Source organism: Mobula hypostoma, chromosome 28, assembly GCF_963921235.1.
Source record: "Mobula hypostoma chromosome 28, sMobHyp1.1, whole genome shotgun sequence".
Taxonomy (NCBI): domain Eukaryota; kingdom Metazoa; phylum Chordata; class Chondrichthyes; order Myliobatiformes; family Myliobatidae; genus Mobula; species Mobula hypostoma.
In genome coordinates, this window is record NC_086124.1 from 18163732 (window position 1) to 18188653 (window position 24922).

The following is a 24922-nucleotide window of genomic DNA, read 5'->3' on the forward strand; positions in this document are numbered from 1 at the left end:
ATCGGCAAATTTGCTAATGTTACTTTTAATTCCCTCATATAAATCATTAATATATATATATAAAACAGCTGCGGTCCCAGCACTGAACCATGCGGTACCCCACTGGTCACTGCCTGCCATTCCGAAAGGGACCCGTTAATCGCTACTTTTTGTTTTCTGTCAGCCAGCCAATTTTCAATCCATGTCCGTACTCTACCCCCAATACCATGTGCCCTAATTTTGCCCACTAATCTCCTATGTGGGACTTTATCAAAGGCTTTCTGAAAGTCCAGGTACACTACTTCCACTGGCTCTCCTTTGCCCATTTTGACAGTTACATCCTCAAAAATTTCCAGAAGATTAGTCAAACACGATTTCCCCTTCGTAAATCCATACTAACTCGGACCAATCCTGTTACTACTATCCAAATGTGCCGTAATTTCATCTTTTATAATTGACTCCAGCAACAATCCCACCACCGACGTCAGGCTAACCGGTCTATAATTCCCTGTTTTCTCTCTTCCTCCTTGAAGAGAGGGGCGACATTAGCCACCCTCCAATCCGCAGGAACTATTCCCGAAGCTATAGAATATTGGAAAATGATTACCAATGCGTCCACAGTTTCTAAAGCCACCTCCTTAAGTACCCTGGGATGCAGAATATCAGGTCCCGGGGTCTAATCAGCCTTCAGACCCAACAGCTTTTCCAAAACCATTTCCTTTCTAATATAAATTTCCTTCAATTCATCCATTACCCTAGGTCCTTTGGCAACTATTACATCTGGGAGATTGTTTGTGTCTTCCCTAGTGAACACAGATCCAAAGTACCTGTTCAACTCGTCTGCCATTTCCTTGTTCCCCATAATAAATTCACCCGCTTCTGTCTTCAAGTGCCCAGTTTTGGTCTTAACTTTTTTTTTCCTTTTCACATACCTAAAGAAGCTTTTACTATCCTCCTTTATGTTCTTGGCTAGTTTACCTTCGTACCCCATTTTTTCTCCGCCTATTGCCTTTTTAGTTATCTTCTGTTGCTCTTTAAAAGTTTCCCAATCCTCCGGCTTCCCACTCGTCTTTGCTATGTTATACTTCTTTTCTTTTATTTTTATACTGTCTATTACTTTTGGATAAATATGCTGAGCCTAAACATGAATCTTGTCCATTGAATTGGAACAGCACAAAACGTCAATAATGTTGGATTGCACTTTTTTAAACCCCACCACCCCCCGTTTTTTTCATGGTTTTATACATGTTATGTGCTAATAATACGGATCCAATTTATTGAAAGTTGATCAGATATCACTATGTATATAAACGAAGCAATGCCAGTACAACTGCAAATCAAAGATTTTTTTTCGCTGCACTGATACCCGCTGTATTCTTCCACTATTAATTCCCGCATACGACAGCATACATATTACTTCCAGTATTTTGAATAGTCCACTACTAACTGTCAGATGTTAAGTCTTTCGGAATAGAGGCGGCATAGTTGAACCGAAATGAAACAGTCAGTATACATGCACTATACTTTTTTTGTCCACAACAAGTAAAAATCTAGAATTTAGTTAGATATATGGAGACTAAGAATTAATTGCAGAGCCATGTGGAGCCATGCAATGTTTATAACCATTTATCGTACAGTTGGGAGAGTTAAATTGTGTTATTACGTATTTATCCTTTAACATTATGATTGTTGTCAATGCTTCTCTTGATTCTCTATTTCAGAGCTTTCGCCGCAACCGCAAATCTCCATCACTCCGGAATACCCAGTGTATGTGCAAGGTGAACGCATCACTATTGTCTGCACTGCTTCACGCCCTAATACAGTTGGTCAGTTTCAGTTGATAAAAGACTCCGTCACTCTCATCAACAGCACAACAAACCAATGGCAGTTCACCTATGATATTGGAAACCTGACCCAGTCCAAAGCAGGCAACTATACGTGCGTCATGTTCTCGCAGATCTCCGGTCGATGGATCCATTCACCTGCCAGCTATCCTGTTAGCGTACTTGTCACAGGTCAGTTTGACATACCGGGAATGTAGTACATAGTATAAGGTAAACAAATCAGCGAATTTAATACCATAATGATGTGAAAACAATGGGAAGGTACTACGATACCTGTAACCAATCATTTTATTTAAGGAGGTTAAGTTCTCCGCTTGACGGCATGTGTTCCCTACGGGCGTTCCGGTTTCATCTGCAGTCCAAAATCGAACCCGTTGGTAGGTTAATTGGGTAACCCTACTGATGCTCCGCAGGAAATAAAGGCGCTATTGCGCCTTTTTGACCAGGGCGGAGGAGTTCAGGGACCAGGTGAGATCCACGGAAATGTGGACACCAAGGAATTTGAAGCTTGATACACGCTTCTCTACAGCTCCGCTGATGTAGATGGGGACGTGACGGTGGCTCCCAGCATGCATGAAGTCCACAATGATCTCCTTGGTCTTCTGGGTGTTAAGTGCCGGGTTTTTGTCGGCACACCACGCGGCCTGGTGCTGGACCTCGTCCCTGTAGGCCGTCTGGTTATCTGCTCTGATCAGGCCAACCACCGTGGTGTCGTCTGCGAACTTGATTATGGAGTTAGAACCATGTACAGCAACGTAGTTATAGGTGAAAAAGGAGTACAGAAGAGGGCTCAGAGCACAGCCTTGAGGAGGAGAGGTTATCTAACTTAACTGATTGGGGTCTGTATGTCGGAAAATCCAAGGTGCAATTGAAGAGGGATGAGGTGATACCAAGCTGGCGAAGTTTGGCGATCAGCTTGGAGGAGATCACAGTATTGAATGTCGAACTGAAGTCAATGACCAGCATTCTGACGAAAGAGTTAGGGCTGTCCAGGTGGGTCAGGGCAGAGTGAACTGCCGTGGAGATGGTGTCATCTGTTGACCTGTTGGTACGGTAGGCAAATTGATGGGGGTCCAGGGTGAATCCGTCAACAGTAATGGAGAATCAATCAACATTACCTGCGTAACTACACGTCATGGCTCTGCTGGACAGTTTCAGTTATTGAAGGATTCCATATAAATCATGAACAGTACCAGCGACCAACATTATTTCGCCAATCGAATTAGCAACTTGAATCCCAACAGCGAAGGAAACTACACCTGTTCCCTTCGATGGCTGCGTTCTTCCGCAAGCCAATCTGTTCAAATAATGCAAACACGAGGAATTCTGCAGACGCTGGAAATTCAAGCAACCCACATCAAAGCTTCTGGTGAACGCAGCAGGCCACGCAGCACCTCTAGAAAGAGGTACAGGCGACGTCTCGGCCCGAAACGTCGACTGTACCTCTTCCTAGAGATGCTGCCTGGCCTGCTGCATTCACTAGCAACTTTGATGTGTGTTGCTGTTCAAATAATGATCACAGGTCAGCTGGGTATTATTGCTCTCCAGTAGGTTCTCAAAACAAACTGTAGACGCTATGACAACGGGTAATACAAGCACCCAGCCATCCTGCGGTTGTTACATATTTTCTGCACACATCTTGCCCATGTACACTCTGACATTGAAAACATTTCATTATCTTTATTACTGTACCTTTTCGTGTACTATGATGTAATATCCCAGGGATAGTAAGACTTTCGTGGTGCCTGACTGTTAGATTTTCCAGCTTTTTAGAAGCCACCATCATCAGCACCATATCGCACTGATAATTTGATATGGCACCGAAGTGGAACAAAACGTGCCAGGAAAGCTTTGAGGAAAAATGCGAGGGTAGGAAATGAAACATTGATTTTAAAGCTGGAGAATACTGCCTTCTCAGCTTAGCGAGTACAGGAGAGAGAAATATCGTGCAGAACCAAAACCTAAAACAACGAATACGATAATTTAAATAGACCCTAACTAGATATTTATAAAGCTGCGACATAATGGGAAGATAAGAACATGAGGAGCACACAGGAAGTGAAAAAAATACCGGAAGGAATTGGCTAAAAGGTCCAGATACACTTATAAGAGTTTTGAGTACTCTCATGCTTCTTGTATGCTTGGCTTAAACCTCTTCCACATTCAGTTCCCAAAGCACTCATATCTCCGAGTATTCAATCATTTTTCTATCATCAGCTTATAATATTTAACGATCAAACCACTACCAGCCACGTATGCAGAGATTTGCAGCGGTTATTAGCCTGCGAGACAACAATTTTCCTGGCCTCTCAATGTTAAATGCAAAGTCCTTCTTATTCTTCTGAATCCCATGGAAAACGGATTGAAATCTCCAAACCTCTGGAACTGGCCTGTAATACCGTTCAATTCACTATTTACTTACAACTATTTATGAATGGATCACATATAACCAGGTTCAGGATGATATTATGCAAATTCCATATGTCTCCTTTAATGTCGTAGGTAAGAGCAAAGGGAAAGGGATGTTTCGTCAACTCTTCAATAAAAAAAAATAGTGATTTCAATTTAAGCTGTTTGTTCAGTAGGTAATCGAACATGCAGTCTAAACTTGTGTTTCCACTAATTAATTAATACAGCAGCAGATGAGGGCGAATACTCCTTTCGCATATTGGAAGGCGCACTCATAGCAATTCTTCTGCATGTCTCTCGTTTCAGATGCTACGCCTGGACCCCAAATATACAGGAGTCCTGATTATTCGATCTTTCTGCCAGGGGAAACAGTCAACATAACTTGCGTTGCAGAACATCCCGTTGAAATTGGGCTACTTCAGTTAACGAAAGACACCGTCCCTCTCATCAACAGCAGTGAACACCATGAACACCGACGAGATGTCACTTATATCATGAAAAATGCGAGCAAAGACATGGCTGGCGTATACGCCTGCGTTCTGCTTACACAAATATCTGGTCGATGGATAACTTCCCCTTACAGCCAAAATGTTCGTGTTATAGTCACAGGTTAGTGTCTCGGTTTCTGTTATGCACGTTGATGCACTGATTGGTAGTATTAGAACATTGATCAAAATCTAATACAGCACCAGGAACAGAGTTCCACCGAGCTAGTTCAGTCAGTTAGCAAATGCTCAACTAAACTAATTCCTTTTGCCGACAGAATATTCACATTCTGTCATTTCCCGCACTATTAAGTGCTAATCCCAAAGGCTCCAGAACGCCTCTGTCGTATTTAGTTCCGTCCCCACACTCGAAAACCATGCAGCATATTTCATCATCCAACACTCTCTGCGCAAAGACGTGACCGCATGCATATGCTTATAATCTTCCTCGTTTTGCCTTAAATTCAAGCTCACTGATATGAGATATTTCAAACCTCGACAAATCTATCCTCTTTATGAATACCATACTTTTATAAATAGCTACGAGTCTCACCTCAATCACCGCCGCTCGGAGAAAACAACAGACTTTTATCCATTCTCTCAGACTGTACATGGCTTTTAACCCAGGCAGCTTTCTGGTAAACATCTGCTGCAGCCTTCCCCCAGCCCGCGTAAAATCTCCCCAATCTTCTGATAATAGTGCGATCGTAACAGAATAGAATATCCCGGATGCAGTCTCTCTGGAGATTTATGGAAGTATAACATGATTTCATAACTCTTAAACTCAGTTCCTCGGCCAATAAATGGACGTAGGCTTATTTCCTTCTTGCGCACTCTGTCAACCAGCGTAGTTATTTTCAGGGAGCTATGATCTTGGACCCAAAGTTCCCTTCTAAAGGAACTTTAATTCAAGACACTGGAAATTTCATTGAATTCGGTTTGGTAACCGAATCTTCTCCACCATATCCATCTGCACAGTGTCACCACATGGTTGTGTGCTTTGCCCGTTGGAAGACTCGCTTTATAGTGGTTAGCAGACACTTTACATTACAGAGCAGGTGAGGAGTGTTGAATTTCTGCGATTGACTGTAACGATTTTCTACGTTCTCTCTGATACAACGTGGGGTTTTTCCTAGAGCTCCTGTTCTCTCTGACAGGTCAAAGACTCACTAGAATTGTAGGGTAATTGCCCATTGTTAATTATCCCGTGATTTGGCTAGGATTAAATCGGGGGACTGGTGCTCAGCGTGGCTTGAAGGCGTGGGATGGCTATTTCTGCGCTGTTTCTCAATAATAAATGAAAGTAAATATATACTAATGAATATGCGGCTAACCACAGTTATAATGCCATATAAATGTTTACTGACGATAGTAAAGTCGTTGGTCGAATCATTGATAGTAACGACGGAGTTTGAAATCATGGTGAGTGCTACCAAAACAACAACACCACAACTCAACGTCAACAAGACCAAAGAGCTGATTATTAACTTTAGGAAGATGAAATCGGAGGTCCAAACACAGTCCCCATCAGAAGTCGAGGGCGTCCGGAAGTTTAAACTTTTCGCTGTTATTCTTTCAGAGGATCTGTCCTGGGCTCAATAAGTAAGTGCAATTACGATTATAGCAGCCTTGTCTTCCCGAGAAGCTTGCGAAGATTAGTTGTGATATCGGAAACTTTCGAAATGTTCCACAGATGTGAGGTGGAGAATGGTAGTCCGAGCGGTAATCACGACGGGAAAACTGGATGAATTCTCATGCAGTATTTTAACACAACAACAGCAACTAAACTTACCCGTATTTAAGTTGCTTTATTTTAGAAAGTTTACTCACGATAAACATACTTACGTTATTTTTTTTTTTAAGAACATTGTCCTTAGCCGACTCGACATACATTATTGGACCATCGGTCACTATTACCTTCACGGTTACAAATCGTAATTCCATTTGGCGAATCCAGTTATTGAAGGTGTCCATGCCAATCATCAACAACAATGGTGATCAACGACACTTTATTTATCGTAGAAACATAGACACATGGAAAACCTACCGCACAATACAGGTCTTCAGCCCACAAAACTGTGCCGAATATGTCCTGAACTTAGAACTACCTAGCCTTACCCATAGCCCTCTATTTTTCTAAGCTCCATGTTCCCATCCAGGAGTCTCTTAAAAGACCCTATCGTTTCTGCCTCCACCACTGCCGCCGCCGGCTGCCCATTCCACGCACTGACGACTCTGCGTAAAAAAAAAACTTACTCCTGATATAACCGCGATACCAAATTCCAAGCACCTGTAAACTATACACTCTCATGCTAGCCGTTTCAGCCCTGTAAAAAAGCCTCTGACTACCCACACGATTAATACCTCTCATTATCCTGTACACCTCTATCAAGGCACCACTCATCTTCCATCGCTCCAAGGAGAAAAGGCCAAGTTCACTCAACCTATTCACATAAGGCATGCTCCCCAATCCGGGCAACATCCTTGCAAAGCTTCTCTGCACTCTGTACATGGTTTCCACGTCTTCCCTGTAGTGAGGCGACCAGAACTGAGCAGAATAGACTAAGTGGGTCTGACCAAGGTCCTATATAATGGCAACATTACCTCTCAGCTTTTAAACTCAATCCTACGATTGATGAAGGCCAATGCACCGTATACCTTCTTAACTACAGAGTCAACCTGCTCAACAGCTTTGAGTGTCCTATGGACGCGGACCCCATGATCCCTCTGATCCTCCACACTGCCAAGAGTCTTACCTTTAATACTATATACTGACATCATATTTGACATACCAAAATGAACCACCTCACAATTCTCCAAGTTGAAATCCATCTGCCACTTCTCTACCCAGATTTGCATCCGATAATTGTCCTGCTGTAACCTCTTACAGCCCTCGAAACTGTCCACAACACTCCTAGCCTTTGTGTCATCAGCAAATGCACTAACCCATCCATCAACTTCCTCATCCAGGACATTTATAAAAACAACAAAGAGTAGGGGTTCCCAAAACATAATACTACACCACTAGTCACCGGCCTCCGTGCAGAATATGACCCGTCTACGACCACTCTTTGCTTTTTGTGGGCAAGCCAGTTCTGGATCCACAAAGCAATGTCCTCTTGGATCCCATGCCTCCTGAGTAACTCAATAAGCCTTGCAGAGGGTAACTTATCAAATGCCTTGCCTAAATCCATATACACTACATTACGGCTCTACCTTCATCAATGTGTATAGTCAACTCCTTTAAAAATTAAATCAGGCTCGTAAGGCACGACCCTCCTTCCACAAAGCCATGCCGACTAATTCTTAATCATATTATTCTCCTCCAAATGTTCATAAATCCAGACTCTCAGGATCTTCTCCAGCAAATTACCAACTACTGAGGTAAGTCTCTCTGGTCTATAATTTCCTGGGCTATCTGTACTCCCTTTCTTGAATAAGGGAACAACATCCGCCCCCCTCCAATCCTCCGAAACCTCTTCCGTCCTTATTGATGATGCAAAGATTAACGCCAGAGGCTCACTAGTCTGCTCCCTCGCTTCCTACAGTAGCCTGCCGTGCATCCCGTCCGGTCCCGATGACTTAACAGACATGATGCTTTCTAAACGCTCGAGTTATCCTATTCCTTAATATCTTCATGCACAAGCTCTTTAGTCCGCTGCAAGTCGTCGGTACAATCACCAAGATCCTTTTCCGTAGATAATACTGAAGCAAAGTATTCATTAAGTACCTCTGCTATCTCCTTTGGTTCCATAAACTCTCTTCCACTGTCACACTTAATTGGTCCTATTTTCTCACGTCTTATCCTCTTGCTCTTCATATACTTGCAGAATGCCTTGGGGTTTTCCTTAATCCTATCCGCCAAGCCTTCTAATGACTGCTTCTAACTCACCGAATTTCATTCTTAAGTTCCTTCCTGCTAGCCTTATAATTTTCCAGATCTCTATCATTACCTAGTTTCTTGCTCCTTTCGTAAGCTCTACTTTTCTTCCTGACTAGATTTCCAACAGCCTTTTTACACCACGGTCACTGTACGCTACCATCCTTTCCCTATCTCATTGGAACGTACCTACGCAGAACCCCACGCAACTATCCCCTGAACATTTGCCACATTTCTTCCGTACGTTTCCCTGAGAACATCTGTTTACAATTTATGCTTCCAAGTTCCTGCCTGATAGCCTCATATTTGCTCTTACTCCAATTAAACGTTTCACTAACTTTTCTGTTCCCTTCCCCCTCCAATGCTATGGTAAAAGAGATAGAACAATTACCACTATCTCCAAAATGATCTCTCACTGAGAGACTTGACACCTGACCAGGTTTATTTCCCAACACAATATCAAGTACGGCCTCTCCTCTTGTCGGCTTATCTACATATTGTGAGACGAAACCTTCCTAAACACACCTAACAAGCTCCACTCCATGTAATCCCCTCTCTCTAGGGAGATGCCAATCAATATTTGGGAAATTAAGCTCCCCACCAGAACAACCCTGTTATTGTTACACCGTTCCAGATTCTGTCTCCCTATCTGCTCCTCGATGTCCCTGTTACTATAAAAACACACAGTAGTAGAGTTATTGACCCCATCCCATTCCTAACATCCACCTACAGAGACTCCGTAGACAACCTTTCCATGACTTCTTCCTTTTCTCCAGCCGTGACACTATCTCTAATCTATAGTGCCACGCCCCCACCTCTTTTACCTCCCTCCCTTTTTTTTCTGAACCATCTAAATCCTGGCAATTGTAGTGGCCATTCCTGACCCTGCGCCATCTGAGTTTCTGTAATGGTCACGTCACCATAGCTCCAAGTCCTGACCCTGTCTCAAGGACGTGGCGGTAGAACGAACCAAAGTGCTGAACACGGGCGCGGAGGCCTAGTCAGGAGGCGTTACGGTTGTAGCGAGCGTAATAGGTGTCCAAGAGGGTTGTTACCCGGAGCCTTGGTTTTAGTGGAGAATTCAGGAACGATGCTAGACTTAGAACTGATAGTCCTAAGATCCATGGAACGAGGTTACTCATACACGAGTCGACCAACGAACTGGCAGCTCCTTGTTGTGATCACAGGGTCTTTATCCTGCAGTTTCTGATGGGAAGCAGGTGTGTGTAGCTGGTGGAATTTGGGAATGCTTGGAAATTAAATGTGGTGTTCGAGGCTCAATTGCTGAGATAAATGGAAAGGTGGGGGATTGCCAGAAGGGACCATGAAAGTACCCCCCCCCCCACCCCGCCCCTGAACGGGAGCCTCAGGTCGAATCTGCAGGCCTATCAGGATGGTCCCGATGAAAATGCTGGATGAGGGAAGGGTCTAGGATGAAGGAGCGGGGGATCCAGGAACGCGCTTCTGGACCGTACCCTTCGCAGTCCACCCGGTATTGGAAACCGCTGCCCCGACGGCGCTCATCTAGTAGTCGTCGGACGGTGTATGCCGTATGGTTGTTGATCAGACGGGCAGGTGGGTGAGTCTCAGATAGGGGGCACAAGGGGCTGACGGAAACTGGATTTAATTGAGACACATGAAAAGTTGGTTGGATGCGCATTGATCTTGACAGCTTTAGGCGGACCACTGTGGGCTTCCTCGACGAGCGGGGCGACTGGTTCTCTCTCTCTGACGCTCCTGAAGTCGTTAGTCTAATCGAATGGCTAGCGAGATCAGAGAGTCCAGACAGTCCGTGTCGTCCCTCGCGGCCAACTCATCTTTGATCTTGTCCGAAAGGCGCTGTCGAAACACCTCCCGTTGGGCCTCGTCATTCCACCCGGAGTCTACGGCTAAGGGACGGAACTCAATGGAATACCCTGGCCACACTTCGAGAAGCGTGTCGAAGAGTAAGCAACCGTTTGGTGGCGTTCTTACCTCGAATGAATTGTTCGATATCTTTCCTGATTTCAGATACAAAGGAGGATAGGAGGAACAAAGCTCTGGTCGGTTATCTCATATCGCGGTTGTCCAAGCCAAGGCATCCCCTCGTAGCAGCTCCATAATGTACGCAATCTTTGTTTCATCGGAAGTGTAGGTACGTGGCTGCAGCTCGAAGAGAAGGGATAATCGTAACAGGAAGGCCGGGCACCTACTTAGGTTCCCGGAGCAGGGTTCAGTCTCGGGGACATACGGCTTTCGAGGGGTTGTGTTCCTGATTCAGGGGCGAAGCCATCCCGAGCGGTGCGATTTGGGTAGCCGGGGATCTTGAAGAGGACGGAGAAAAAAACGCAGAGACCCGATCTGCTTGTTTACTGAGCTTCTGCACATTCGTGGCTAGTGTCAGAAAGTTTTCCGTGATCTCCCGAAGTAGTTGGTCGTGGGCGCCCAATAGGTAGCCCTGGCTAGCCAGGGGCTGTTGTACGGGATCGTTGTCGGCTGGGTTCATCGTGGCCAGTTCGTTCCGTCGCAAGGACGTGGCGGTGCAACGAACTCAAGTGCTGAACACGGGCGCGGAGGCCTAGTCGGGAGGAGTTACGGTCGTAGCGAGCGTGCAATGTGTGTCCAAGACAGTCTTTACCCGGAGTCTTGGTTTTAGTAGAGAATTCAGGAACGATGCTAGACTTAGGACTGATAGTCCTAAGAACCATGAACGAGGCTACCCATACACGAGTCGACCAAGGAACTGGCAGCTGCTTGTTGTGATCACAGGGTCTTTACCCTGCAGTTCCTGATGGGAATCAAGGGTTTGTAGTTAGTGGAACCTGGGAATGTTTGGAAATTACATGAGGTGATTGAGGCCCAATTGCTGAGATAAATGGCAAGGTGGGGGATTGAAGAAGGGACCATGACAGATCCACGCTCTAAGCTCATCCGCTTTATTCGTAGTACTTCTCGTATTAAAGTAGACAGATCTCAATCCATCGATCTGAGCGTGTCCTTTCTCTATCACCTGTCTATCTTCACTTTCGCACTGTCTCCAATCTTTCTCGATTTGTTAGCCAATCTCCCTTTCTCCGTCACTTCAATTCGTTTCCCATCCCCACAGCAATTCCAGTTTAAATTCTCCCCATAGACGTAGCAGACCACCTTGTCAGGATATTGAGCCCCTTGTGGTGATCAGGATCATCCTGGACCCTGGCACCTGGGATGCAAACTATCATACTCGTTTCTTTCCTGCGTCCACAAAATTGCCTGTCTGACCCCTTAAGTATGGAGACCCCTGTCACTGCAGCAATCCTTTTCCTTTCCCTCCCCTTCTGAGCCATTGGGCAGACGCTGTGCCAGAGGCGCGACTACTGTTTTTACCCCTTAGTTTGGCCGTCTCCCCCAACAGTACTCAGACAGGAGTACTTATTGTTAAAAGGACAGCCACAGAGGTTATCTCTGGCATCTGCTTCTTACCCTTCCCTCTCCTAACCGTTACCTACCTATCAAATTATAAATAAAAATTCTGTCAGCAGAGCAAACTATGTTTGTATCATTTTTGACCCATGTATAGAATATAGAACATAGAATAGTACTGCACATTGCAGGCCCTTCGGCCCACAATATTATGCCGACCCTCAAACCCTGCCTCCCATATAATCCCGCACCTTAAATTCCTCCATATACCTGTCTAGTCGTCTCTTAAACCTCACGAGTGTATCTGCCTCCACAACTGGCTCAGGGAGTGGATTCCACGCACCAACCACTCTCTGAGTAAAAAAACCTTCCTCTGCCATCCCCCTTGTACTTCGCACCCCTTACCTTAAAGCCATGTCCTCTTGTATTGAGCAGTGGTGCCCTGGGGGAGAGCGGCTGGATATGCACTCTATGTATTCCTCTTATTATCTTGTACACCTCTGTCATGTCTCCTCTCATCCTCCTTCTCTCCAAAGAGAAAAGCCCTAGCTCCCTTAATCTTTGATAATAATGCATACTCTCTAAACCAGGCAGCATCCTGGTAAATCTCCTCTATATCCTTTCCAATGCTTCCATATCCTTCCAATAGAGAGGCGAGCAGAACTGGGCACAGTACTCCAAATGTGGCCGAACCATAGTTTTATAGAGCTGCATCATTACATCGCGACTCTTAAAACTCGATCCTTCGACTTATGAAAGCTAAAACCCCAGAAGCTTTCTTAACTACACTATCTACCTGCGAGTCAACTTTCGGGAATCTGTGGACATGTACCCCAGATCCTTCTGTGTCTCCACACTACAAAGTATCCTGTCATTTACTTTGTGCTCTGCCTTGGAGTTTGTCATTCCAAAGTCTACCACCTCACATTTCTTAAAGTGGATAAATCCCCGGGACCTGACAGGTGTTCCCTCGGACCTTGAAGGAGACTAGTGTTGAAATTGCAGGGGCACTGGCAGAAATATTTAAAATGTCGCTGTCTACAGCTGAGGTGCCGGAGGATTGGAGAGTGGCTCATGGTGTTCCGTTGTTTAAAAAAAGGATCGAAAAGTAATCCGGGAAATTATAGGCCAGTAAATTTAACGTCGGTAGTAGATAAGTTATTGGAGGGAGTACTATGAGACAGAATCTAGAAGCATTTGGATAGACAGGGACTTATTAGGGAGAGTCAACATGGCTTTGTGCGTGGTAGGTCATGTTTGACCAATCTATTGGAGTTTTTCGAGGTTATCAGGAAAGTGGATGAAGGGAAGGCAGTGGATATTGTCTGCATGGACTTCAGTAAGGCGTTTGACAAGGTTCCGCATGGGAGGTTAGTTAGGAAAATTCAGTCTCTAGGTACACATGGAGAGGTGGTAAATTGGATTAGACATTGGCTCAATCGAAGAAGCCAAAGAGTGGTAGTAGAGAATTGCTTCTCCGAGTGGAGGCCTGTGACTAGTGGTGTGCCACAGGGATCAGTGTTGGGTCCATTGTTATTTGTCATCTATATCAATGATCTGGATGATAATGTGGTAAAATGGATCAGCAAATTTGCTGATGATACAAAGATTGGAGGTATAGTAGACAGTGAGGAAGGTTTTCAGAGCCTGCAGAGGGACTTGGACCCGCTGGAAAAATGGGCTGAAAAATGGCAGATGGACTTAATACAGACAAGTGTGAGGTATTGCATGTTGGAAGGACAAACCAAGGTAGAACATACAGGGTTAATGGTAAGGCACTGAGGAGTGCAGTGGAACAGAGGGATCTTGGAATACAGATACAAAATTCCCTAAAAGTGGCGTCACAGGTCGATGGGGTGTAAAGAGAGCTTTCGGTACATTGGCCTTTATTAATCAAAGTATTGGGTATAAGAGCTGGAATGTTATGATGAGGTTGTATAAGGCATTGGTGAGGTCGAATCTGGAGTATTATGTTCAGTTTTGGTCACCAAATTACAGGAAGGATATAGATAAGGTTGAAAGAGTGCAAAGAAGGTTTACGAGGATGCTGCCGGGACTTGAGAAACTCAGTTACAGAGAAAGGTTGAATAGGTAAGGACTTTATTCCCTGGAGCGTAGAAGAATGAGGGGAGATTTGATAGAGGTATATAAAATTATGATGGGTACTGATAGAGTAAATGCAAGCAGGTTTTTTCCACTGAGGCAAGGGGGGAAAAAAATCAGAGGACATGCGTTAAGGGTGCGGGGAGAAAAGTTTAAAGGGAACATTAGGGGGGGGGGGCGCTTCTTCACACAGAGACTGGTGGGAGTGTGGAATGGGCTGCCAGACGAGGTGGTAAATGCGGGTTCTCTTTTAACATTTAAGAATGAATTGGACAGATACATGGATGGGAGGTGTATGGAGGGATATGGTCTGTGTGCGGGTCGGTGGGACTAGGCAGAAAATGGTTTGGCACAGCCAAGGCGGCCCAAAAGGCGTGTTTCTGTGCTGTAGTTTCTATGGTTTCTATGGTTTCTCCGGGTTGAACTCCATCTGCCACTTCTCATCCCATATCTGTATCCCATCAATGTCTCTGCAACCTTTGACAATCCTCTACACTATCTGCAACACCACCAACCTTTGTGTCGTCTGCAAACTTGCCATTCCACCCATCTAGCCCAACATCCAGGTCGTTAATGAAAATCAGGAAAAGTAGAGGTTGTAGATCAGATCCTTGTGGGACACCATTAGTCACAAGCCTCCAATCTGAATGTACTTCCTGCACCACGATCCTCTGCCTTCTGCAGGCAAGCCAATTCTGAATCCACCTGGCCATACATCTCTAGATCGCATGCCCTCTGACTTGATAAATAAGCCTACGGTGTGGAACCTTGTCAAATGCCTTACTAAAATCCATATAGATCACTTCCACTGCACTACCCTCATCTATATGCCTGATCACCTCCTCAAAGAACTCTATCAGTCTTGTTAGACACGATCTGCCCTTCACAAAGCCATGCTGACGGTCTCTGATCAGACCATGATTCTCTAAATGCCCAGATATGCTTAGAGATCGTATCTCTAAGAATATTTTCCAACAGCTTTCCCACCACAGACTTAAGGCTCACTGGTCTATAATTACCCGAACTATGAATACTATCTTTTTTGAACAAGGGGACAACATTCGCCTCGCTCCAATCCTCTGGTACCATTCCCGTGGACAACGAGGACATAAAGATCCTAGCCAGAGGCTCAGAAATCTCTTCCCTCGCCTCACTGCGCAGCCTGGGGAATATTCTTGTCAGGCCCCGGAGACCTATCCGTTCTAATGTACTTCAACAACTCCAACACCTCCTCTCCCTTAATATCAACATGCTCCAGAACATCAACCTCACTCATATTGTCCTCACCATCATGAAATTCCCTCTCATTGGTGAATACCGAAGGGAAGTATTCACTATAGACCTCGCTTACTTCCACAGCCTCCAGGCACATCTTTCCACCTTTATCTCTAAACGGTCCTACATTCACTCCTGTCATCCTTTTGTTCTTCACATAATTGAATGTTGATATCATGTTGATGGATACCTTTTTCAGCGAGCCAAGTAGTTGGAATAACAGTAACGGTCAGTTGCAGATCAGTAGCCAGTACCAGAATCAAAATTAGGTTTAATGTCACTGCTGTTTTTATGTAGTCTGTTGTACACTCAGTGAAACCAAATGTCTCTTTCTTCGTCAGTAAAGATTTATGGAAAGGAATATTACCCTTCGATAAAATAAGCCATTGACATGCAAAGTATTTTTCAGGCATAGCACACTTCACACGGCGAGTAGGCAAAGCAAGATATCACTCTATAAATGAATTACGCGCAGATAACCGAAGTAAAGTGCATAAATAAAATACTCTGTGGTACAGTACAGGTTTCAAGTGGTACTTGGAATGAGATCGGACAGAGAGATTAGAAGCCTAATGGGCTGACGGAAGAAATTGTTTGCCATCCTAGTCGATCTTGTCTTTATGCGTTGGACAACTGGCTGATAGAGAATGTTAAAGAGGCTGCTGGATGGGTGCGTGAGATATTTCATTAAAATTAGGGATCTGCATACGCGGCCCTCCTGATTAATGTCTCCGACGGATAGTACAGAGACCCTATGATTCTGTCAGCCGTTCTCACGGTCGTTTCATGGGACGTCCGGTCTGTTACTCTGCTATTCCAAAACCAGATGGAGATGCCATATTGATTATGGAGACTTCTCTAAACACATTTATCAAACTCTATCCTACCTAGTCTTTTTACAGTGTGGGAGTTCAAGTCAAGATATGGAAAGTTAAAGTATTCTACTATAACAACCTTCTATTTCTTGCAGCAATCTCTCTACGCAACTGTCACTCCAAATTCTGCGTCCTGTTGGGTGGTCTATAATATAGCTCCATTAACGTGTTCATTCATTTGGTTATTCCTCAGTTCCACCTACAACGCCTCACGAGACGAGTTATCCAATCTGTCCTGAGTGTGCAGAGCTGTGGCATTTTCCTTGACTTGTAAAACAAGAGAACCGCCAATTACTGAGTTGTAAATTCAGTCCTTCCTGTAACCAACCTTCACCAATGCTTACAATATTATTATTCCATGCCTTGAGTGCAGATTCTTACCTACGATACTTCTTGCATTAAAATATACGCAGCTCATGACATCAGTCGCATTATGCTCAGCTTTTGGATTCCTGACTTGGTCTGAGATCTTAACAACAATCCTACCCACCACCACCGCCCCCCGATTCATATGCAGCCCATCCCTTTTGTACAGCTCACACCCGCCCCGGAAGTGGCCCCAGTTATCCAGCAATGATGTGAACCACTACCCGCTGCTGCAATTCTTCAGCCACGTGTTTGTCAGCCAATTCGTTCTTTTCCAAACCTCATTGTCAAGTGGCACATACAGGAATCCCGAGATTACTACCCTTGTGGTCCTGCTTTTTAACTTTCTCCTTAACTCCATGTGTTATGCTTTCAGGACCTCCTCCCTGTTTCTAACAATGTATTTGGTATCAATAAGTGCCACGACTTATGCCTGCTCACCCTGCCTTTTCTGAAGGCAGGAACAAAATGTGCCAAGAATGATTTGAGGAACAATGCGGGCGTAGCAAATGAAACATTGATTTTAAAGCTGGCGAACACTGCCTTCCCAGCTTAGCGAGTACAGAGAGAGAAAAATGCCGCCGACCCAAAGCCTAAAACAACGAATCCGATAGTTCAAATGCGCCCCAAGTAGATTTTTGTAAAGCAGCGACAGAATGGGAAGATGAAAACAGGAGAAGCACACAGAAAGTGAAAACAAAATACCAACAGGAATAGGCTACAAGGTCCTGATACAGTTATAAGACTTCTGAATACTCTCATGCTTCATGTATGCTTGCCTTAAACCTGCTTCCACATTCAGTTCCCAAAGTGCTACAGATCTCCGATTTTAGAATCATGTATCTTCATGAGCTTATAATATTTAACGATCAAGTCACTACCGGCCACGTATGCAGAGATTTGCAGCGGTTATTAGCCCGCGAGACAACAGTTTTCCTGGCCTCTTAATGTTAAATGCAAACTCCCTCTTATTCTTCTGAATCCCATGGAAAACGGATTCAGATCTCCAAACCTCTGGAACTGGCCTGTAATACCGTTCAATTCACTATTTACTTACAACTATTTATGAATGGATCACATATAACCAGTTTCAGGATGATATTATGCAAATACCATATGTGTCCTTTAACGTCTTAGGTAAGAGCAATCGGCACTACTCTGAACGGAAGTTACGACCTGGAGACTTACGATCAGCCCTCTTTACAACTCATCTTTGCAGTATTTCTTTACTACGCAGTTCCCTTTCTGTGTGATGTCTCTTTCTTGTGCTCCTTGTTTTTGCTGCAAATGTCTACAAGAAAATGAATCTCAGGGTATAATACAGTGATATTGACGTACTTTTAAGCGAATCTACATTTACCTTGAACTTTCACCTTCAGTGCAAAACAGTTAGTGTTGTACATTTGCCGTCATGCACATCATGCATAAGAGCAAAGGGAAAGTGATGTTTCGTCAACTCAATAAAAAAATCATTGAATTCAATTTAAGCTGTTTGTTTAATAGGTAATCGAACATGCAGTCTAAACCTATGCTTTGACTAATTAATTAATACAGCAGCAGTTTAGGGAGAATACTCCTTTCGCATATTTGAATGCGCACCCATAGCAATTCTTCTGCACGTCTCTCGTTTCAGATACTCCGCCTGGACCCAAAATCTACAAGAGTCCTGATCATTCGATCTATGTGCCAGGGGAAACAGTCAACATAACCTGCGTTGCAGAACATCACGTTGAAATTGGGCTGCTTCAGTTAACGAAAGACACCGTCCCTCTCATCAACAGCAGTGAACACCATGAACACCGACGAGATGTCTCTTATATCATGACAAATGTGAGCAAAGACATGGCTGGCGTCTACGCCTGCGTTCTGCTGGCACAAATATCTGGTCGATGGATAACTTCCCCTTACAGCCAACATGTTCGTGTTATAGTCGCAGGTTAGTGGCTCGGTTGCTGTTATGAACTTTTATGCACTGATTGGTAGTATTAGAACATTGATCAAAATCTAATAAGCACCAGGAACTGAGATCCTCCGAGCTAGTTCAGTTAGTTAGCAAATGCTTAACTAAGCTAACTCCTTTTGCCGACAGAATATTCATATTCTTTCATTTCCTGCACGATTAAGTGCTACTCCCAAAGGCTCCAGTACGCATGTCGTATTTGACTCCATATCTACTCTCGAAAAACATGCAGCATATTTCAGCATCCAGCACTCTCTGTGCAAAGACCTGACCGCATACGTATGCTTATAATCTACCTCGTCTCGCCTCACATGCAAGTCCTCCGATATGAGATATTTCAAACCTCGACAGAAAGACACTGGATGTCTATTCTCTATATGAGTACCATACTTTTATAAATAGCTACGAGATCTCAGCTCAATCTCTGCCGCTCCAGAGAGGACAGAAGTTTTTTTCCATTCTCTCTGACAGTACATGACCATTAATCCAGTCAGCTTTCTGGTGAACATCTGCTGCAGCCTTCCCAAGTCCTCGAAAAATCTCACCCACCTTCCTATAATAGTTCGATCATAACTGAATAGAATATCCCGGATGCAGTCTCCCTGGAGATTTATGGAAGTATAACATGATTTCACAACGCTTAAACTCAGTTCCTAGGGCAATAAATGGAGGTAGGCTTCCTTCCTTCTTTGGCACTCTGTCAACCAGCGTAGTTATTTTCAGGGAGCTATGATCTTGGACCCGAAGTTCCCTTCTGAAGGAACTTAAATTCAAGACACTGGAAATTTCAGTGAATTCGGCTTGGTAACCGCATCTTCTCCACCATTTGCATCTGCGCAGTGGCACCACAAGGTTGCGTGCTTCGCCTGTTGGAAGACTTGTTTTATACTGCTTAGCAGAACTTTACGTTACAGAACAGGAGACGAGTATGCATTTCTGCCATTGACTGTAACGATTTTCTGCGTTCTCTCTGATACAACGTGGGGATTTTCCCAGTACTCGTTCTCCCTGACAGGTTAAGGAGTCACCGGTTTTGTAGGGTAATTGCCCATTGTAAATGATCCCGTGATTTGGCTAGGATTAAATAGTGGGACTGCTGCTCAGCGAGCCTTGAAGACGTGGGATGGCTACTCCCGCGCTGTTTCTCAATATTAAATAAAATTAAATATATACTCATGAATATGAGTCTAAGCAGAGTTATAATGTCATATATATGTTTACTGACGACAGTAAAGTCGTTGGTCGATTCATAGGTAGTGACGAAGGAGACTGAAATCTTGGTGAGTACTATACAACAACAACACAACTCAGCGTCAGCAAGTCCAAACAGCTGATTATTAGCTTTAGGAAGATGAAATCAGATGTCCAAAAAAATAGTCCTCATCAGAAGTCGAGCGTGTGAAGAAGTTCAATCTTCGCGCTGTTATTCTTTGAGGATCTGGCCTGGGCTCAATAAGTGCAATTACGATTAAAACAGCCCGTATCTTCCGGAGTAGCTTGCGAAGATTAGATTTGATATTGGAAACTTTGAAAATGTTCTATAGAAGTGAGGTGGAGAATCGTAGTACCAGTAAGAATCTACGATGGGAAAAACTGGATGAATTCTCATGTGGTATTTTAACACAACAACACCAACAAAACTTCCCATATTTAAGTTGCTATATATTAGAAACTTTTCTCACGAAAAACATACGTAAGTTTTTCTTTTCCGAACCTTGTCCTTAGCCATACATTGTTAAGAGTCCTGCCGACTCGACATACGTTACTGGAGCATTGGTCACTATTAACCTCACAGTTACAAATCGTAATTCCATTTGGCGAATCCAATTATTGAATGTCTCCATGCCAATCATCAACAATAGAGACCAACCAAACTATTTATCATAGAAACATCGACACATGGAAAATCTACAGCACAATACATGCCCTTGGGGGTTTTCCTTAATCCTGTCCTCCAAGTCTTTCTCGTGGCCCCTTCTGGCTCACCTAACTTCATTCATAAACTCTTTCCTGCTTGCCTTATAATCTTCTAGATCTCTATCATTAGCTAGTTTTTAGAACCTTACGTAAGCTCTTCTTTTCTTCTGGACTAGATTTACAACAGCCTTTTTACACCACGCTTCCTGTACACTACCATCCTTTCCCTGTCTCAGTGGAACGTACCTGTCGCAAGGACGTGGCAGTGGAACGAACCCAAGGGCTGAACACGGGCGCGGAGGCCTAATCGGGAGGCGTAACGGTGGTAGCGAGCGCGGAATGGGTGTCCAAGAGAATCTTTACCCGGAGACTTGGTTTTAGTAGAGAATTCAGGAACGATGCTAGACTTGGAACTGATAGTCCTAAGAACCATGGAACAAGGTTACTCATACACGAGTCGACCAAGGAACTGGCAGCTGCTTGTTGTAATCACAGGGTCTTTACCCTGCAATTCCTGATGGGGAGCAGGTGGGTGTCGTTTGTGGAACCTGGCAATGATTGGAAATTAAGTGACCCACTCTCTAAGCTCATCCGCCTTATTCATAATATTCCTCACATTAAAGTAAGCACATGTCAAACTATCGATCTGAGCGTGTCCCTTCCCTATCACCTGCTTTATCCTCCCTTTTGTTCCAAATAGGAAGCCGGTGTTTGTAATTAGTGCTACCTGGGAATCATTGGAAATTAGATGAGGTTATTGAAGCTCAATTACTAAGATAAATGGCAAGGTGGGGTTTGTCAGAAGGCACCTTGTGTGTACCACCCCCCACCCCACTCTCACAGGCAGTCTCCAGGCGATCCTCACGGCCTGTCTGGATGGTCCTGATGAATGTCCTGAATGAGGGAAGGGTCTAGGATAAAGTAGCGTGGGACCCAGGAACGCTACTGTGGACCGTACCCTTCCCAGTCCACTAGGTATTGGAAACCCCTGCCCCGACGGCGCACATCTAGTAGTCGTCGGACGGTGTACGCCGGATGGTTATCGATGATACGGGCAGGTGGATGAGTCTCAGCTGGAGGACACAAAGGGCTGACAGAAACTGGCTTTAACTGAGACACATGAAAAGTTCGGTGGATGCGCATGGATCTTGGCAGCTTTAGGCTCTCTCTCTTTGACGCTCCTGAAGTCGATAATCTAATCGAATAGCTAGTGAGATCAGAAGAGTCCAGACAGTCCTTGTCGTCCATCGCAGCCAACTCATCCTTGAACTTGTCCGAGAGGCCCTGTCGAAAGTCTTCCCGTAGGGCCTCGTCATTCCACCCGGAGACTGCAGCTAAGGTCCGGAACTCAGTGGAATACCTGGCCACAGTTCGCGTAGCCGGACAAAGATTAAGCAACCGTTCGTGGCCTCCTTACCTCGAATAGATTGTTCCAAGACTTTCTTCATTTCAGTGACAAAGGACGAGTAGAAAATACAAACCTCTGATCGGTTATCCCATATAGCTGTTGCCCAATCAAGGCATACCGTCGTAGCAGCCCCATGATGGACGCAATCTTTGTTTCATCGGAAGTGCAGGTACGTGGCTACAGACCAAAGACTACGGAGAATTGTAGACGAAGGCCCGACACCTACCTAGGTCCCCGGCGTAGGGTTCAGGCTCTGGTACATACGGCTCTCGAGGGGGTGGTGTTACTCATTCCAAGGGCGAAGTCATCCAGAGCGGAGCTGTTTGGGTAGCCGGGGTTCTTGGAAAGGATGGAGAAAAAACAGTGGAGACCCGGTCCGCCTGTTCACAGCCTGCTGCACATTGGTGGATAGTATCCGGATGCTTTCTGCGATCTCACGAAGTAGTCGTGAGTGCTCAATGGGTAACGTTGGCTTGTCAGGGCCTGTTGTACGGGATGGGTATCCGCTGGGTTCACCGTGGCCAGTTCGTTCCGTCGCAAGGACGTGGCGGTGGAACGAACCCAAGTGCTGAACACGGGCGCGGAGGCCTAGTCAGGAGGCGTTATGGTCGCAGCGAGCGTGCAATGGGTGTCCAAGAGAGTCTTTACCCGGAGTCTTCGTTTTATTAGAGAATTCAGGAACGATGCTAGACTTGGAACTGATAGTCCTAAGAACCATGGAACGAGATTACTCAGACACGAGTCGACCAAGGATATGGCAGCTCCTCGTTGTGATCACAGGGTATTTACCCTGCAGTTCCTGATGGGAAGCAGGTGTGTGTAGTTAGTGGAACCTGGGAATAATTGGAAATTAAATGAGGTGATTTAGGCCCAATTGCTGAGATAAATGGCAAGATGGGGGATTGCCTGAAGGGACCATGTCAGTCCCACTCTCAAGGTCATTCGTTTTATTTATGATACTCCTCGCATTAAAGTAAGCACATCTCAAACCATCGATCTCAGCGTGTTCCTTCTCTATCACCTGCTTTATTCTCCCTTCGTACTGTCTCCAATCTTTCTTCATTTGTTAGCCAACCTCTCTTTTCTCATTTCAGTTTGGTTCCCATCCCCTCGCAATTCTAGTTTAAATTCTCCCCATAAGCATTGGCAGACCAGCTTGCCAGGATATAGGTCCCCTTGGGATTCAAGGGCTACCACCTTTCTGTGGAAGTGACACCTGCCCCAGAAGAGCTCCCAGTGATCCACAAACCTGAATCATTGCCCGCTGCTCCAATCAATCAGCCACGCATCTACCCTGCACCTTATTCTCTTCCTATACTCACTGTCACGTGCCACAAGCAGTCATCCGGAGATTACAACCTTTGAGGTCCTGCTTCTCAGCTTCCTTCCTAATTCCCTGTAGTCTGTTTTCAGGACTTCGTCCTTTTCCCTACCTATGTCGTTGGTACCAATATATACCACGACCTCTGGCTGTGCTCCTTCCTATATCAAGATATCGTTCAGGCGATCAGGATCATCCCGAATCGTGGCACCTGCGAGGCAAACTGTCATCCTCGTTTCTTTCCTGCATCCTCAAAATCGCCTGACTGACCCCCTAAATATAGATACCCATATCACTGCTGTCATCCTTTCCCTTTCCCTACCCTTCTGAGCCACAGGATAGAATCTGTGCCAAAGGCGCGACCACTGTTTTCTCCCCCTAGGTAAGCCGTCTCCCCCAACAGTACTCAAACAGGAGTACTTATCGTTAAGAGAACAACCACAGAGGTACTCTCTAGCATATGCTTCTTGCCCTTCCCTCTCCTGACTGTTACCCACTTAACAAATTATAAATAAAAATTTTGACAGTAAAGCAAACTACGTTTGTGTCCTTTTTGACCAAGGTATCATGTTGATATGTAGATCTTCAGCGAGCCAATAGTTGGAATAACAGTAACGGTCAGTTGCAGATCAGTAGCCAGTTTCAGAATCAGAATCTGGTTTAATGTCGCAGCTGTTCTTATGTAGTCTGGTGAACTCTCAGTGAAACCAAATGTCTCTTTCTTAGGCAGTAAGGATGTATGGAAAGGAATATTACCCTTCGATAAAATAAGCCATTGACATGCGAGGTATTTTTCAGGCCTAGCACTCTTCACACGGCAAGTAAGATGTCACTCTACAAATGAATTACGCACAGATAAACGAAGTAAAGTGCATAAACTAAATATTGTATGGTACAGTACAAATTAGCAAGTGATACTTGGAATGAGATCGCACAGAGATTTCAGAACCATAATGGCTTGACGGAAGAAGTTGTTTGCCATCCTAATCGTTCTTGTCTTTATGGTTTTGACTCTCCTGCCTGATAGAGAATTTTAAATAGGCTGCTGGATGGGTGCGTGAAATATTTGTTTATAATTAGGGACCTGCATACGCGGCCCTCCTGATGAATGTCTCCGACGGATGGTACAGAGACCCTATGATTCTGTCAGCCGTTCTGTCAGTCTTTTCTCGGGACATCCAGTCTGTTACTCTGCTACTCCAAAACCAGATGGAGATACTGATTAAGGAGACTTCTCTAAACACATTTAGCAAACTCTATCCTACCTAGGCTCTTTACGGTGTGGGAGTCCAAGTCAATGTATACAAAGTTAAAATAATCTACTGTAACAACCTTGTGTTTCTTGTAGCAATCGCCCTGCACAACTGTCACTCTAAATACTGCGTACTGTTGGACGGTGTATAATATAGCCCATTAACATGTTCATTCGTTTGGGTATTCCTCAGTTCCACCTATAACGCCTGACTAGACGTCTTATCCAATTTGTTCTGACTGTGCAGAGCCGTGGCATTTTTTCTTGACTCGTAAAACCAGAGAACCGCGGAACATTGAGTTGTAAATCCGTCCTTCCTGTAACTAGCCCTCACCAATGCTTACAATATTATTATTCCATGTCCTGAGTGCAGACTCCTTACCTACGATACGTCTTGCATTAAAATATACGCAGCTCACGACATCAGTCGCATTATGCTCAGTTTTTTGATTCCTGACTTTGTCTGA

At 44.7% G+C, this 24922-nt stretch overlaps 1 protein-coding gene across 1 annotated transcript in view; it reads left to right on the top strand.

Annotated features, from left to right (window-relative positions):
* Positions 1–24922, top strand: part of LOC134338832 (uncharacterized) — a 169941-nt gene that overhangs the window by 84041 nt on the left and 60978 nt on the right. Inside the window, 3 exon segments of the mRNA XM_063034935.1 lie at positions 1701–1994; positions 4539–4841; positions 18231–18533. Of these exon segments, the coding sequence (XP_062891005.1) occupies positions 1701–1994; positions 4539–4841; positions 18231–18533 (900 nt within the window).